Here is a 15,995-nt window from a genome sequence, read left to right as displayed (position 1 = left end):
CAAACACCCCTAATCCCCTGGGCCAAGTGATGTTTCTCTTAGGGCCTGTTTTCTCATCTGTAAAATGGGAGTATAATTACTTCTAACTTTTAGGTTGCAGTGCCTAATTGAGAAAATACATGTTTTTTAAAAAGGGAATATTAACTGGTAGTATGGCTGTTGTCACATCTCTATGAAGCCCCAAAGTGGACGGTGAGACCAACCGTGGCTGGACCCTTGGGGAGCCCTTGACTGTGTAGGGTCCCAGGAAAGGGCGGGGTCTGGGCGATCCAGGGCGTGCAGGGGTGGGAAGTTCCCAAGCAGAAAAGGCGGGGCCGGGAGAGGGGCGTTGCAGGAGGGGGCAAGGCTGGGGCAAAGGCCTGGAGGCTGATGCTAAACCGTCCAGGCTGGGGAGTGGGGAGCGCAGGAATGCAAAGCAGGGCGTGGCTGAAGAGGGGCCGCGAGAGAGGTCACTCGGGGCTGGCCCTGTGATCTCCTGGGAGCAAACCGAACTTGCTTGCTCCAGGAAGATGGGACTCCAGGAAGAACCCCGCGGGTGGGCAGGCAGGCGGGTGAGTCTGGCAAGGTTGGAGCCGCCTCCCAGCCGCTGAGCGGGTGGTCTGATCTCCCGCAGTCCCAGGTCCTCGACCCACAGCCCACTTCACAGGGCCAGGAACAGGCGGGGTGATGACTGCCGAACACACAGCACCCGGCAAGCCCTGAGGGACTTCCGGCCTCGGGTACCAGGAAGTGGCTGGGCTCCTCTTTCTCCCGCCTTGGCAGCTTCCTGCCCACCCCACAAGCTGGGAAGAGGGCGTGGGAACTGCCCAGGGTCTAGGTCCTGGTCCCCGGACATGGGCACCTCCTTGACCTTCATTCCATCCCACGCTCACGCTCTACAATGACCAAGTGTGGGGAGAGCCTCCCCCCCCCCAGGTGAGAGGCGGAACACCCGCTTGTTTCATTTTCTGTTTATTACTTGAAATCACGGTGCTTGTATAGGTTCTTTTTTCTTTTTCGATTTCATTACAGGAAGCTCACGCGAGGTGGTGGGACCCCACAGTCCGACCCCGAAAGTGAGTAATGCTTTCTTGGAGGGCCCTGACCGAGCTGAGGACAACCGGCTGGTTCTGCCTGGGACCTCCACCCCCAACCGTGGAGGCACAGACGTAATTTAAAAATCATTAAAAAACAGAACACACATTTAAATAGGTATCCAAGACAGTTCTTCAAAAAACAAGCCCACCCCTTTTCTTTTTTTCCTATTTTTCTTTTTCTTTTTTTTTTGAAAAACAAAAAACCCAAATCCTCTTGACCTCTACCCTCTGGGATCCCTCCCTACCCACCCCCCCCACAAAAAAATTTTACAGAGCTACAATTATAACACATGATGTTCACATCAGAAACCATTAACTTTAAACACATAATGGGGGCATGAGGACCTGGGGTTCACCTACAAGGGGGGGACAGGCAGGGCCAGAACAAGACTGACAGGTAGGTGGGGCAGGGCTTAAACATCTCCATAATCTTTAAAAAATAAAAAGTGAATGGGGAAAAAAAATCCGAACTCTACCCCCATTGAAATGGCCCTGGCAGGTTGTTGTCCTTCTGTTGGGGCCACAGAACCCCTCCCCTGCCAGAGCATGGGCACTGAGTGGGGAAGAGTCCAAATTAGACCAGCAGTGCCTCCCCCCCCCCCCCCCGGGAATTAATGCTACACAGCGTTGCTCCTACCCAGGGGATTCACAGCTCAACACCTCCTGGCCCATCTGACTGCAGAGGATGCCCCAGACAGTCCATGATCCCTCAGGTTGGAGCAGGAAGGAGGGCAGGGGTAGCCTCCCCAGCCTTGGCCATTATCTCCCAGGTTTTCAAGAGATTCCCAACCACTATTGGCTCAGTCAGAAAATTAATAGTCTATAAATACCCCAAGCTCAGGCAGGAGGTAAGGAAAAACCAGGGGTGGGGGCAGAAGGAAATAGCACGGTGGTGGTGGCAGCAGCTTGGTGGCCCTGAGGGCTGGGTGCAGTGAGGGCTGTTCCCCTCACAGTAAACCCAAGGCAGCCCCCCCTGACCAGCCACCCTCTCTGCTAAAACAACTTTACTTTCCTTTTTAAAGGAAAAAAAAAGGAAAATGAAGAGACCCAGAAAACAGATTAGAAATGGAAAACGGTCCCCTAGTCAACTATGGGGGACACAGCTGGTGTAGGGTGGGGGCCAGAAGTCTGCAGGGAGTGTGTGTGTGTGGGGGAGGGGTAAGGTGAGGGGTTGGGATGGGGTCCTCCTCTCTGGGGCCCCCTCCCTGGTCTGTAAAGTGCTTCATGAGGCATCTACATTTTTGACTTAAAACCTGAATTGGGTGTTGAGGGGAGGAAGGCAGAGCGGAAGGGGGTGGGGGCGGTCTCCTCAGACTCCTGCTCTCAACCATCTGGAAAGACTGCTACATATTTGGAGCTGGGGAAGGTGGGCGGGAGGACCTGGCACACAGGCCAGGGGGAGCCCAAGGAGCCCGGGTGAAAGAAGGGGAGGAGGGGAGTGTGGGAGAAGAAGGAGGTAGGAAGCCAAGTCCATGAGAGTTGAGAGAACCATGGTAAGAAAAAAAAAACACAAAAAATAACAAGGAAAGGCTTCTGGCTGGGGGAGGGGTGGGGAAAGTGGTCGCTTGCTCTCCAGAGTTGAGCTATGTTCCCGGTGGAGTTCTTGGCGTCCCCACTGCCCTGGGCTGGGGTTTAAGGGGCAAAGGTGACTGATTCTAGGCCACCACGAACTCAGACTTGATGTCAGGGTTGACTTCTGGCTTCCAAACGGAGTCCTCGAAGTCCAGGCCCAGGCCAGCAGCCTCACTAGGGCTGTTGCCACCCCCACTGCTGCTACTTTCGCTTCGGCCAGCCTTTCGGCTTGATGGCCAGTGGTAGGGGCCCCGGGCATCACGCCGGGCCTTTCTGCGGAGCCGTTTCTGCTGCAGCAGGAGCTGCAGACGTTCCACCTTGCATCGTGTAGCGCGGTTTTCTGTCTGCCGGAGCCGGTCCCCTACAAAGGAGGTAGAGTACTATAACTTGGAGAGGCCTGAGAACAGCCTTCCTCAAACAGAGGACCCTCAGCCAATGCCTGTGGTCAGGCAAATTCCTGCTCTCCTGGATAATTGTGCCAGCAAGGGAGACAGGTAAGGGCATCCACTGCCACCTTGGGTGAGCAGCTCATGCTCTCAGACAGCTACTTCCTTATCTCCCTTATTAATGGTTTATGCTGCTTGACTGTGAGCAAGGTCAGGGCTGGCCTCTCTCAAGGAAGGCACTTCCAAAACAGGCATGGAATGAATAAACTAGATTTTTGTTTGTTTGTTTTTCCTTGAGACAAAGACAAAGTCTCACTTTGTTGCCCTTGGTAGAGTCCCATAGTATCATAGCTCACAGTAAGCTCAAACTCTTGGGCTCAAAGCAATTCTTTTACCTTAGCCTCCTGGTAGCTAGGACAACAGGTGCCCACAATGCCTGTCTATTTTGTTTTAGAGATGGGGGCCTCACTCTGGCTCAGGCTGGTCTCAAACTCCTGAGCAGAGGCAATCCACCCACCTCAGCCTCCCAGAGTGCTAGGATTACAGGCAAGAGCCACCGCGCCCAGCAATAAACTGGAATTTGAACCTGCATGCCTGCTTATGTGACTTGAGGAGGACATGTAGGCTTATGCCTTGGTTTCCCTCTTTTTTTTTTTGAGACAGTTTTACTTTGTCACCCTCAGTAGAGGGCCGTGGCGTCACAGCTCACAGCAATCGCCAACTCTTAGGCTTACGTGATTCTCTTGCCTCAGCCTCCTGAGTAGCTGGGACTACAGGTGCTGGCCACAATGCCCGGCTTTTTTTTGTTGCAGTTGTCATTGCTGTTTTAGCTGGCCGGAGCCAGGTTCAAACCTGACACCCTTGGTATATGGAGCCAGCATCCTACCCACTGAGCTACAGGCACAGCCCAGTTTCCCTCTTTTATGAATTAGGCTGTAAACCTTTTGATGGCAGTGACCACTGTCCCAGGAAACTGGATGGGGAGAAACCCGGATGTTTGGGGAGGGAGCTTCCTTGCTTTCTCCAGCCCCCTAAATGCTAGGGGTGGAGGGAGGGCTGTGGCTCCTACCCCAACTGGCCAAGCATGAGCTGGCCATTCATAGAGCCTCCAAATGCCATCTGTAGATGGTGGTGGGGGTAGGGAAGGAGGTACCAGGAGGAAGTGAGGCTCAGGGGCCCCTTGGGAATGCACAAGGACACTTTGTGCCCTGACACACATGCCTCCTTCTCTCTGGCTACAGCAGAGCAGGGGCAGAGACAGCTGCTGCTCCCCCCCAGCCTCCAGGGGGGTCAGCTGCTCCCTTGCCCAGCAGCTCACACAGAGAGCCCTTGAGAAGCCAGAGGATGGATGGGTGGGGACAGTGGGACCCTGAGGTCGGCCACTCACCCTGGGGCTTGCACATGCGGATCTGGCTCTGGCCCTGTAGCATGGAGGACTGGGGTGCTGCCAGCTTCTCACAGGAGGTAGTTTTAGATGCGAGGTCAGGGGCTGTTGCACATTGGGCATGACAGCGAAGCTGAGTCAGTGAGGGGGGCATGCCTTGGTAGTGCCTCGTGGCGCTCAGGAGGTCATTGAGGATCTGTAGGATAGTGCCAATGTCGCGCCGTGGCCGCCCACTGCTGTCCTGGCAGTTGGGGTGCAGCGTGCCTGTGAGCAGAGAAGGCTGTGAGCACCCAGTGTGTGCAGAAACACACAGACAAGGGTCTACATATGAGCTTAAGGAGCATGGTGGGCATGTAGCCTCAGATGTGCATGTGGCCTCATGCATATAGGTGGACCACTGAGTGGGACACATGCCCTTGTTTAGGGTCATACATGTGCATAGGAGATTCCTATGAGAAAGATGAAGTTATCATTTTTTTTTTTTTTTTGAGACAGAGCCTCAAGCTGTCCCCCTGGGCAGAGTGCTGTGGCATTACAGCTCACAGCAACCTCCAACTCCTGGGCTCAAGCGAGTCTCTTGCCTCCACCTCCCAAGTAGCTGGGACCACAGGCGCCCGCCACAGCGCCCGGCTATTTTTGGGTTGCAGCCATCATTGTTGTTTGGCGGGTCCGGGCTGGGGATTCGAACCCGCCACCTTAGGTGTACGTGGCTGGCGCCTTAACCGGTTGAGCTATAAGCGCCGAGCCAGATGAAGTTATCATTAAGACAAATGATCATGGATCTCCTCAGAGCACTGGTGTAATTGACCATGGGTGGACATGTGACCTAAAGTGTACAGGGTCACAGGACACTTGTAAGTGCCATAACACCTACCAGAGAAGGTCCCTGAGAAGACCCCTGGGGCATGGTTCACAAAGCTCTCAATGACAGCACCGGGTTTTCGGGATCGGGGTGTAGCGCTGCCCCCTGGGGAGGAGGTGGTGCTGGCACCAGGGCTGATACTGCTACTGACAGCGGGGGAGCAGTCCATCTGCTGACAGGGAGGAAGGAGCACATGAGTTAGGGGGCCAGGATCAGAGTGACACCACCAGCTCAGATTCTAGACAACCCATCTATCCAAAGTCAGGGGAGCCCAAGGTCTAGAGCTAACCCATCAGCCCAAAGTCAAACTATAACTTTCGATTTGAGAGATGGATTTGTGGCTCGGAGCCCTGGGGATAACCCTTTGAAAACTCACTTCAGGGCAGGTAGGAGAGGCTGCATGGGATCGAAAGGAGCCGGCTGTGACAGAAGAGGAGGAAGGGGATGGGCTGCTGGGCACTGGAAGAACTCGGGCAGCACTGGATACCGGTCGGCAGGGAGAGGACACAGGAGTGGTTATGCTGGGATCTCCTCGGGCAGCTGCGGCTGCAGCAGCTGCAGCAGCTAGTACATGGCGGTGCTGCAGGGGGGCGTGTTGGGCGGCAAGCTGCAGCTGGACGAACATCATATGGTCACCCACTCGAAGTGCCAATGTCAAAGGTGAGCGGCCTGACAGGAAGTCACTGACCTGTAGAGAGAGTAGGTCCATCAGCCCAGGTTTCAGCCTGCGTTGCCCCTAGCCCAGCCCGGCCCGGTCCCCCCAGCGCTGTGTGACCTGGGGCCTCTCGCCGCCCCTCTCTGGGCTCTGGGGTCCCTGTCGGTGCCACGGATGCTTAAATAAAATGAATCTGTATTTCCGGAAGCCTCTTCCGCCAGCCCGGCCCGGCCCGGGCGCCGCTGAGGGCTGTGGGGGACAGAGGCACGTCAGACAGGGGGCCTGGCCCTCCCTGGCCAACTTGGTTCTTTAAGGGGAAACTGAGGCAAGAGGGGGAGGGGCCCAGCTGGCAGTTACCTCAAATAATCCTCACCTCACTTTTCCCCCACCCTCTTAGGCCCCCAAATCCTCTGCCTGTGGATACAGGAGGGGGACCAATCTCAAGCCCCCTCACAAGCTAAGTCACCAGGCCATCGAGTGGGCGGAATTCCTGGACAAATTCTTCCATCCTAACCTTTGCTTTCTCAAGATAAATATTTATCTGTCCTGGGTGGAGCGGTGGCCAAGGGGGCGGCAGCTTGCTGCAGGAAGGGGGCCCTGACCAGTCAGTCCCTAGGGCTGGAATCTCCCAAGGCCTCGGCATGCCCTGATGAACATCAACCCTCCAATCATCCTCCCTCCATGGTAGGCAGGGGTGTATCTGACCCTGCACTCAGTGAACCCCTATTCTGGGGCCTGGCCAGCGCCTTGGTCTCCCCAGGGGCCAGGATGGGGGGTGGTTTCTGAGAAGTGACACAAGCTGGAATGACTCAGAACCGACCGCCTCCCAGCACTCCCTCCCAGTGCTGGGTCTGCTGGCAGTGGCTGGTGTAACCTTCTCTGCTTGGGGCCCATGGGGAGGAGAGCAAGGAGGGCAGGGTGCAGCCTCTACCCTAAGGCCCAGCCTGCACTGCCCCCTTGCCCCAGAGATACACCTCGCGGGAAGGTCTTAGGGTAGCTTCCTGAGAGCAGCTCCCCCCCCCCACCAAATGCCCGCCTGCAACTTCCTCCCTGGGGAGGGCAAATGGGCGGGTGTGACGCTATGCCAGTCAAGGAAGCAACCCTGGGGAGCCCAGTCACTCCACCCAGTGCCCCCTTCTCCTGAAGCAGGCTTGGGGAAGATGTGAACCAAATACGCCCTGGGCCTCCCTGTCAACCCTCAGTGGTAAAGAGCTCTGTTCACACTTGTTCCAGCAAATCACCTGCAGCCCCTACCTGGCTCCCTGGACCCCAGCTGTCTCAACCCCACCACAGACCACCCAGATCCCTCCCTACCCCCTCCTCTACTGCTGCTTGGGGAGGGCAGGATGCTACATGTCAGGAAGGAGGAAGGGGGCCAGGGCCTGGGGCAGAAGGAAGGGAAGAATCTGCCACCAAAGCTGTGGAGCAGGTTTCCAGTGGCTGGCCAAGTAACCGGCCCACCCCCTCACCAGGGCGGGCAGCAGCCTGCTTCCCCCACCCTGGCACCCGGTGGATTGCTGAGGCCTGTGTCACCCTCTTGGGAGGTGGCCAGGGCCCTCATCTGAGGAAGGCCCTACCACTGCCAAGAAAATGAGAAAAAGAGGTAAAAAAAAAAAAAAAGAAAAGAAAAAAAGGCTGCAGCAAAACCGGGAACCTGGGTGCGGGTCAGCCCCAGTCTCCCTCCTGGCTGGTTACTAAATATTTTCCTAACATCCTGTCTAGGACTTGCTGGCCCTAAGGCTGGGCACCCCTGCCTCCTCCTCCTTTAGGGGCAGAGAACAAAGGCCAGCAGAGAGGAGGAGGGGGAGTGGGAGGAGGAGGAGGAGATGAGGTCCCCACCCTCCACAATGGGGTCATGAAGGCGGAAGGAGTGTCATCAATGTGGGCTCCCCTCCTCAAGCAGAAATGTAAAAAAGGAGAAACTAGCTTTGGGGAAACCACAGTGGCTGGGTGTGTGTGTGTGTGTGTGTGTGCTCCATTGCAAGGCATACAGGGCTAAGGAAGCAGGTCTTGGGTCTGAGCCCTGTGCCAAGGTCACCCCAGAGGCAGGCTTGTGAAAGCTTCATCCCCTCCCCCACCATGGCAGCGACCGTGGGAGAGAAAGCCCTCAAGGTCAGGTGGTGAGTGCTAGGGGCCAGAAAGGAAGCAGAGTGACCAGGCCAGGCTGGCACCAAGGCGAGGTGGAGGCTCCTCCCCTCACCCACAGGCCTTCTGGGTGTACAAACACTCCCCAGGTTCTCTATAGAGTGGTGAAGAAATGCCCTGTCAACTGGGGCTTCCCCCTTAGATTAAGAAGGGGCTGGTGCTGTGGTCCTTACCTGAGTCTCCGTCAAACTCTCAAGGGCTTGCATCACAGACTGCTCCGGCCTGGAGGCCTGAGACTACAAAGAGGGAGGCGGAGAAGGCAACCTGAGTGCAGGTTCCCAGCCCTGGGCAAGAGCTTCAGGGTGGGGGGACCCTGCTTGCTGGAGTGGGCTGCCCTTACAGGGGAGGGAGCTCCACACAGTGTGTGAGGGTGGCTAGGAAGAGGGAACTGCCTGCCTGTGTCTGGGAGTCTGGGTGCACCACCCCACAGCCATTTACCATCAAGCCCGCTTCCACAGTGGGCACCAAGGTCAGTTTGCTGCCATCACCCACGCCGAGCTCCTGCAGCTTCCCCGAACTGAGCCGGCTAGGGGGAGGAAGGAAGAGGATGAGACTCTGAAGACAACACAGGGACACGGAAGCGGAGGCCGTGGGGGAGGGCTGTGCTTATGAGGGGAGAAGAGAGAAGTCACTCCCACCCCCACCCCTTCCTGGGTTCCAGATCGGGGCCCCCCATCGTGTGAAGTCTGTCTGGCTCTGGGAGCCCCTATCCTGGCGGTTCAGCCCATCTCTTCCCTGAGAACCCCAAGTTCAGACTCTGATATTTCCTTTGTATCTCAACGAGACATTTTGTCATCTTCTGGGGCCCAGTGTGCTCTGTGCTCTTTGCCACCCTCCTCTGTCCCCACAAAAGCAGCTCCGGTCTGCAATCTCCCAATACTAACCTAGGCTCCTCTCTGTGGACGCTGCCGAAGGGCTTATTTATGTCCGAAAAGAGGCCTTCAGGGGCTGCGCTGGCCAGGCTACCCCTCCTCCTTCCCTCCCACCCTGGCGCTGGCCGCCGCCGCTCAGACAAAGGAGACCCTCCCCCTTCTGCCCCTCCCCCACCGGGGCTCCTCCGCTGGGGATGGACATTGCGTGTCCCAGGAGGCCCGCGGGCGGGGCGGGGGAGGCTCCCCGGCCCGAAGGCGAATTAAATACTAGGGGGGAGGAGGAGGCTGCCTGGAGCGACGATGAGAACAAAGGGGGGGAGAAAGACGCAAGGGGGGGAGAAAGCCAGACGCAGGGGACCGCCGAGCAGATGCGGAAGCGGCAAGGACGCAGGCAGAAAGGGGGCGATTAATGCCCCCACTCCCGCAGCCGGAACCCCGCGCAGCCCTGGAATTCCTGCTTAACCTCAAAGGGGAACGCTTAAATCCGGCCCGGGACGCCCTCGCAGCCGCCTTTGTGAGGCGACCCCCTGAGCGGGGGAGGGGGCCCGAGGCAGGCAAGGCCGAGAAGAGGGCGCCCGAGAGCGCGCGACGCGCCCCCGCCCCCCGTCTGGCTACCCTCTGCCTACCCTACGCCGCGCGTTCTTTGTTCCCGCCCGGGGGCCGCGAGGGCCGGGGGCAGCGCGCGGTACCTACGTGTCTTTGTGAAGCAGGGCTAGACGCTCTTTGGGCACTTTGAGGCGTTGCGACAGGCGCCTGCGCAGCCCCTCCACCGTTTCATCGGGTGGCACCGACAAGTCGTAGCGGGTGCCGGTCGTGCTGTGGATGGCCAGGCTCATGGGTGCCGCCTCGGCCGCTGGGTCCAGCTCGCAGGCGCTGCTGGGGGCCCCGCGCCGGCAGCTCCGGGCGCCGCCGGGCTGCGGCTCCATCCCCCGCGCGCGAGAGGGACCTGGAATTCGCGGTGCGGCACCAATCCCCACCAAGCCTCCGGGGCAGGGGCCAGGAGGTCCCCCGAGCAGGGGTCCGCGATGCACTTGGGGCCAGGAGGCAGCACCTGTCCTCTTCGAGAACGTCCCAGTAGTAGAAAGCGAACCAAAAATCAAAAATTCGAGTGGCGCTCCGGGGTCGCGTCAGCTCTTTGGGGCACCTTCCGGAGGTGGGGACGGCACTCGCGGCTCCTTTAAAGGGCAGCTGGCGAGACGGAGTCGCCGGGCGGAGGAGGGTCCCAGGGAGGGGGCGCCCTTCGGTGGGTCCCGTTTGGTGTTGTCTGCGGCTGGGGTAGCGCTTCCTCGCGCGTCCCCTCCCTTAGCAACAGTCACAGCCGTCTCCGCCGCCGCTGAGGATCTGGGGGTGAAAGTAACAAGAAAAAAAGTTATAATGTATCAACGTTCCAAGGGGCGGGGCCGCCGCCCCCTCCCATTCACTACTTACTCCGCCGGCCTAGAACCGACCAATCGGCGCACCCTGAACGCCCAGTCGGCCGCGCTTCCTGGCCAATGGAAATTGCCGCGGCGCGGCCCCACGTGGCAGCAAGGCCCACCCTTTCGTCCCGCCCCGGCGCCTGGGCGACCAAGGGGAGCGAGGCGGAGGCGGGGCTGGCGCCGCTCCGTGCCCGCCCCCGCGCCCCCGCCCCCGCCGCAAGCCATTCATAAGGGCCGGGAGCCCCAAACAAAGGGCGGGTGGGCCCGTAGGGGCGCGGGACACCGGTTTGAGGACCGAGCGTCTCCTCCGCGTAGCCCCAGGGGAGTGGGCTTGGTGTGGGGAGGAGCCGCAGGCCATTGTTTTCAGCGTCGGGAGGAGCAGGAAGTGGAGGGGGCTCTCCATCGCGTTCGTCTGTCCCTGAAGCAGCGGCCAGGGAAAAAAGGGAGCGTGAATCCCGAGCCTCATGGCCGGGGTCCTAGGCCCGGTGGCTCACGGAGATGGTTTAGCGTGCCGGGTCTCCCGGTTGGTGGGCGTGTGGCCGAAGGCTGGGTGATGATGTGGCAGGGACGAATGGTGCCGGGAGGGCCCCTCTCAGTCTTATGCCACCTCGAGTTCCAGTCCCCGCCCCTCATTCCCCGGGCAGGGCCAGTTTCCCGAGACGCGCCCGCCCGAGCCGTGACGCGGCGTCCCGGGCTGCGCCCGCGCGCACCGCCGGGGGCTGCGGTGAGTCAGCAGCGTCGGCGCGCCCTCTGCCGGCCCCACCCGGGAGCGCTGTCGGAGTACCGAGGGAGGGGGCGCCGCAATGCCCGGGGCAGGGGACAGGGAAGGAGGGCGACGAGACTACTGGCAGGCGGGAACCACAAAATGGACAGAAGACTCTGTGTCCGGAGACTGGGACTGCGACCGCCTGGCCTGGGAAACTAAGGCTGGACTGGCAACTAGTTCAAGGTCACTCGTGAGGAAGGGGGAGTGCCCCGTGGGGGCGGGGCGCGGGCTGAGGTCTGGCCAGGGCGGTGCTGGCTACACAGAGCCCCTCCCACCCTACGCCCTTCCTTGGTGGGCCTCCCAGGGTCTGAGGCAGCCGGATCCCTGCCTGCCCCAAGAACAAAGGAAAGTGGGGGTACCTTTCTCAGACAGGAGGGTCCCACTCTCCACTCACCGGGCGCAGCCAGTCCTACGTCCCAACAGTCCTGAAAGTACCCCTTCCAAATACCAGTGCGTAGTGGCCGAGTCAGTCTGGGGCCGAGCAGGCGGCCCCTGAGCCTTTATCCGCGGCGCCTTCCCTCGGGGTGGAGTTTGGGCGGGCAGGGGGCGGGGGGGGGCTGGGCGGGCGGTGACGCAGCTGGCCCCCGCCCCTGCCTGCCGGTCAGGACCCGGGGGCTAAATAGGGCATAGGCAACCGGGCCCCCAAGCTTCGCCCATTAAATAGGAGAGCCCCTTGAATGCCACTGAGCTTGAGTCTCCTTGTACTGGGATGCATCCAAAACCGGCCACCCGCGCCCTGCCCCACCCCCTTTCCCGATGCCCCAGGCTCGGGGTTACCGTGTGGGGGGACAGGAAGGGGGGCCTGAGTCAGTGGCCACCGGCCAGGAAAACAGGCCAGAGTCACCTCCGTGGAGTGGGGGTGCCCAAGCCAGCTACCCGGCAGCCTGACCACCTGCATCCTTTAAACTGTGACCTCAGAGGGCGTTTATGGAGCGATTTGGCAGTGCCAGACCCGGCTTGTGCCCTGCCAGTTACCAGTTGGGTACGCTGTGTCAGCAGGAAGTAATTGGCCTGAGCCTCAGTTTCTCCAGAGCTGGAGAGTAGAATGAGAGACCTACACAGGGCTCACTCTAGGACAATTGCTCTATTAATGAATGCACATATGCTAGTATCCAGCCTTTGGAGTGGTCATAATCACCTGCTGTATAGATGAAGAAACTGAGGCCACCAGGCCAATGATGAACAGGGTACCTCTCCCAGTGGGTCACACTGGGTGGATGGCTTCCCAGGGTGGGGATGAGGCCCTCTGTCCACCTGCTGTCTCTGCCCAGAGGAGGACTCCAGGCTCTACCCCAGCATCTCCTGTCCAGGTAAGAAACTTACCTGGTTTCTTCCTTTGTCTGGTCTGACCACCTCCAACCCCACTCTCACCCTGAGGCACCCCTCCCAAGGCAGTGCTCCTTTCCAGGTCTCCATCCTGCTCCCATCCAAGGGTCCCTGCAACCTCTTGCCCCCACCTTGAGACAGGTGCACTGAGGCACTCTCAACCTAGCAGGGAGAGGCTAAAAGACTCAAAAGAGGGTCACAGGAGGTGGGGTTTGATGGATGAATGAGTTTGTCATAGAGGATGGTTCTCCAGAAAATGGAAACAGCTTGCATACTCAGCTCTGGGAGCTCAAGTGAGAAACTTCAGGTGGAGGGCAAAGACCATTTGTAGGTTGTGGGGTAATGATGAGGGGCCCCAGGAGGGACCTGCTGGGCTGGTTTTGTTCTGCTTTTGGAGGAAGCTGTAGGCTTTGGGACCAAGGGCCTTCGGTGTTTGAGAGCACCCTGGGTAGGGCAGAGGGCCTCCTTGACTATGTTGTGCCCATCTGGCCCTCCTCTCCTCTGGGCAGGTCGCATTAGTCTGAGAGTTACCGTTGGAGTGGGCAGGGCTCTGCATCCTGGAACCATAACCTCAGGCCAGTTCACAGTAGGATAATTGAGGTAGTCGGGACATGATGGACACTGGGGCGAGGGGAGGTTACCCTGTGTGTGACTGTGGGCCTTTGGGTACAAGATACCCTGGGCCAGTCAGAATTAATAAACATGCTGAGACATGAGTTTTTCCTTACATGGAACATCCACATGGTCGAGTGGTCTGTTCCCAGGTGTGAGCAGGAACCAAGAGACACTGAGCAGACCTTCCCAGCCTAGGAACAAACCTCTGTGGTCTGTCCTGTTCCAGTAAGTACAGGGCCTGCCTTCAGGAAAGTGTTGTGACCTCTTGGCTCATGAGCCCCTACCCCAGGATGCCCCTGGTAAGCACTGGCTGTTCCTGCAAGATGACATCAGGACTCACACTTCCCCAGAGGGTGGGAACGGATCTCCAGTGTGAGGTGTGCTGGCCCAAGCCAGGGACAGGCACTCAGTGCTGGGCTTCTTCTGCTGGGATTCTGCCAAGCACCAGCTGTGCCCTGGGTCTTATTTATAGGGCTTCAGAGCCTAGCCAGGAACTGGAGGACTGGGCTCAGAGCCAGGGGATAGGGTTCAGGGAGGGAAATTGCACAGTTACTCTATGGCTGGTACAGCCTTCCCTGGGCTGGGTACCTGGAGAAGTAGGAGGCTGGCCACTTACTTGTCCCTGAGAACCAAGGGGAAGGGCTCTGATAGGAGGCCTGACAGTCACCTGATCTGCTGCCCTCCTCTCCAACTGGGAACATGCCTGGAGGCTCCTGCACACACTCAGATCTCACATCCATGACCCATGTACAAACATAGGGTGTCACTCACATGGGACCATGACACAAGCATTAGCTGCCTATCTGTACTGACAGACTCCAGCTGGACTCCCTGTCAATGTCCTGGCCCCAGTGACAAAAGCAGGCATAGAATGACTCTTCACATACTCACATCCCAGATATCCCCACCCTAACCCACCTTGACAGCCCTGAAGGAAAGTGGGGGGGGGGGGTAAAGGAGGGGGTCAAAGAGAACCCTGCCCCCACAGCCCCTTGACATTACCCTCACCACTCAGGGCTGGTGCCAGAGCTACCTCCAGCGTTTCTGAAAGAAGGTGGGGCAATGGCAGGGAACCACCCCCTTGCAGGACTTCTCTGCCCATCTGGCCCCACCCCAAGACCTGTGTGCCCACAGAGGTGCCCACACCACAGGGGATTAGGCACCTGGCCAGGTGAGGCCACCCACAGGCTAGGCGTGCATAGGGAGGGTGGCCTGCCTTTTCCCAGGGCTGGTGGGGAGGGGCCAGGGTTACAGAGAGCTTGACACTGCTGCCTGGTCACAGCACAACTGGAGACCAGGAAGCCACACAGGTACCTCTTGGGGAGATTAGTACTCTGTCCACTGCCCTCCTGGCTGCATTCCTCTAGAGCTGCCCCATATATCACTTGTCACTTTCAAGAACCCTCCTATCCCAGAGGACCTCTTGGGCCAAGGCACTTAGTCCCTGTTTCATAATGGAAACAGAGAACCTGGGGAGAGGCCCAAGAGGGTCTCACTACCCCAAGCAGGAATGACAAAGCACTGTATACAAGTCAGGATTGCTGGTCTTTAATTGGGGGCAAAAGCTAAGGGCAGGCCATCTGTGGAGGTGGCTTGGAGCAGAGATTCTAGTGGCAGACTCCGTAGGGGTGATGTGCAGACCATCAGGGTCGGAGGTGACATACCCTCAGTTCCCAGACCTGGCAAAGCTGGTGAGGGGTTGTTTCCCCCAGATTCTCCAGCACAAAAAGACAGGCCCTGCGGGCCCCAGGCAGAATGCTGAGTAGTGCTGCCCCCTAGTGGACTCCATGGCTTCCCTAAGAAGACTGGGGTTTGCTGGCTCCTGCTAGACAGCTTGGGACCCCTGCCTCAGATATCCCCTCTCAGCTCAAGCCTTGGTCTCCCTGGTGACAAGGGGCACGCACCACCTGCCTACTCCAGGGCCTTCACCAGGGCCTCGTTGGCCTCAATGCGAATCAGGATCTCTGCCCTTGTGGCTTCGTCTGCTGCCCCTGACAACTCCGTCTGCGCCTTCTCCAAGTTCGCCTTGGCTGCCTGTTGGGAGTGGGTGAGGGGTGAGGACAGAGCAGAGACCCCAGCCCAGGATCTGCCTTTCCTCTGGGCTCCCTCCCCAGTAGCCAGAGAACTCTTAGACAGTTCTCACCTGCTCTGAGCCTCAATTTCCCCTCCAACACTCACCCCTAGGTCCAGCATGTCCAGTGTCACTGCCTCTTCAGCCAATAACTGCACTGAGGAGTCGGCATTCACTGTGACAGAGCCACTGCTCACTGTGGGAGGGAAAGCATGAGACCTCACACACAATCAAGTCTACATCCTGTACATACTACCAGTCATGACCAAGGGTGATCCCCAAAGGACTGATCCTAGGACCCAAACAGGGGGAGATGTCTGTAGAAAAAGAACAAGACACCCCAAGAGAAGATGAAAGGCAGGAGGAGGCCCAAGGACATACATGGGACAAGGGGACCACGAGAGGCCTCTACTGGGGGAAAGCACTCCCCATTCAACCTATCAGCCCCGAAGCTGAGCTAGGATCAGAGGCTCAAATCTACCTCCACCACTACTGACAACTGGCACTGGAGAAAAGCTCCTCTTTTTTTTTTTTTTTGCAGTTTTTGGCTGGGGGTGGGTTTGAACCTGCCACCTCCAGCATATGGGGCCAGCGCCCTACTCCTTGAGTCACAGGTACCACCCGAGAAAAGCTTTCTTAAAATCAGTTTCTGCCCCTTTTTTACCAAAATTCACTGTCCCTCTCCTGCATACTTTATTTTTAGGTTTGCCTTTTGGATTTTTTCTTTTTTTTAGACAAAATCTCACTATATGGCCCTGGGTAGAGTGCCATGGCATCACAGCTTACAGCAACCTCAAACTCTTGGGCTTAAGCGATTCTCTTGCCTCAGCCTCCCAAATAGCTGGGA

At 58.3% G+C, this 15,995-nt stretch overlaps 2 protein-coding genes across 4 annotated transcripts in view; both read right to left on the bottom strand.

Moving 5' to 3' along the window:
• Window positions 1-935: 935 nt before the first annotated feature.
• On the bottom strand, window positions 936-11,591 carry MIDN (midnolin). Of its 3 annotated transcripts, none has more exons than XM_012804516.2 (9): window positions 11,531-11,591; window positions 9,646-10,293; window positions 8,519-8,606; window positions 8,254-8,316; window positions 6,056-6,184; window positions 5,657-5,968; window positions 5,293-5,452; window positions 4,422-4,682; window positions 936-3,009 (listed from the first exon to the last, which is right to left on the bottom strand). In XM_012804516.2, exons 2-9 carry the CDS (start codon window positions 9,876-9,878, stop codon window positions 2,732-2,734), a joined length of 1,524 nt encoding a protein of 507 aa, XP_012659970.1. In that variant the 5' UTR covers window positions 9,879-10,293; window positions 11,531-11,591; the 3' UTR covers window positions 936-2,731. The 3 variants fall into 3 exon arrangements, with proteins under 3 accessions (XP_012659970.1, XP_012659971.1, XP_003788740.1); XM_012804517.2 differs by having other exon boundaries at window positions 5,293-5,449; XM_003788692.3 differs by lacking the exon at window positions 6,056-6,184.
• Window positions 11,592-14,603: 3,012 nt separating this feature from the next.
• The window catches only part of ATP5F1D (ATP synthase F1 subunit delta), a 3,230-nt gene continuing 1,838 nt past the window's right edge, over window positions 14,604-15,995 (bottom strand). The window contains exons 3-4 of the mRNA XM_003788691.3: window positions 15,256-15,344; window positions 14,604-15,111 (exon numbers count right to left, since the gene is read on the bottom strand). Of these exons, the coding sequence (XP_003788739.1) occupies window positions 14,989-15,111; window positions 15,256-15,344 (212 nt within the window). The 3' untranslated portion in view covers window positions 14,604-14,988. The remainder of the gene's footprint in view (window positions 15,112-15,255; window positions 15,345-15,995) is intronic.

Source organism: Otolemur garnettii, unplaced genomic scaffold, assembly GCF_000181295.1.
Source record: "Otolemur garnettii isolate 467f Iridium unplaced genomic scaffold, OtoGar3 scaffold00029, whole genome shotgun sequence".
Taxonomy (NCBI): domain Eukaryota; kingdom Metazoa; phylum Chordata; class Mammalia; order Primates; family Galagidae; genus Otolemur; species Otolemur garnettii.
The sequence above is the reverse complement of the archived record's forward strand: the minus strand, read 5'-3'. Positions and strand labels throughout refer to the sequence as shown.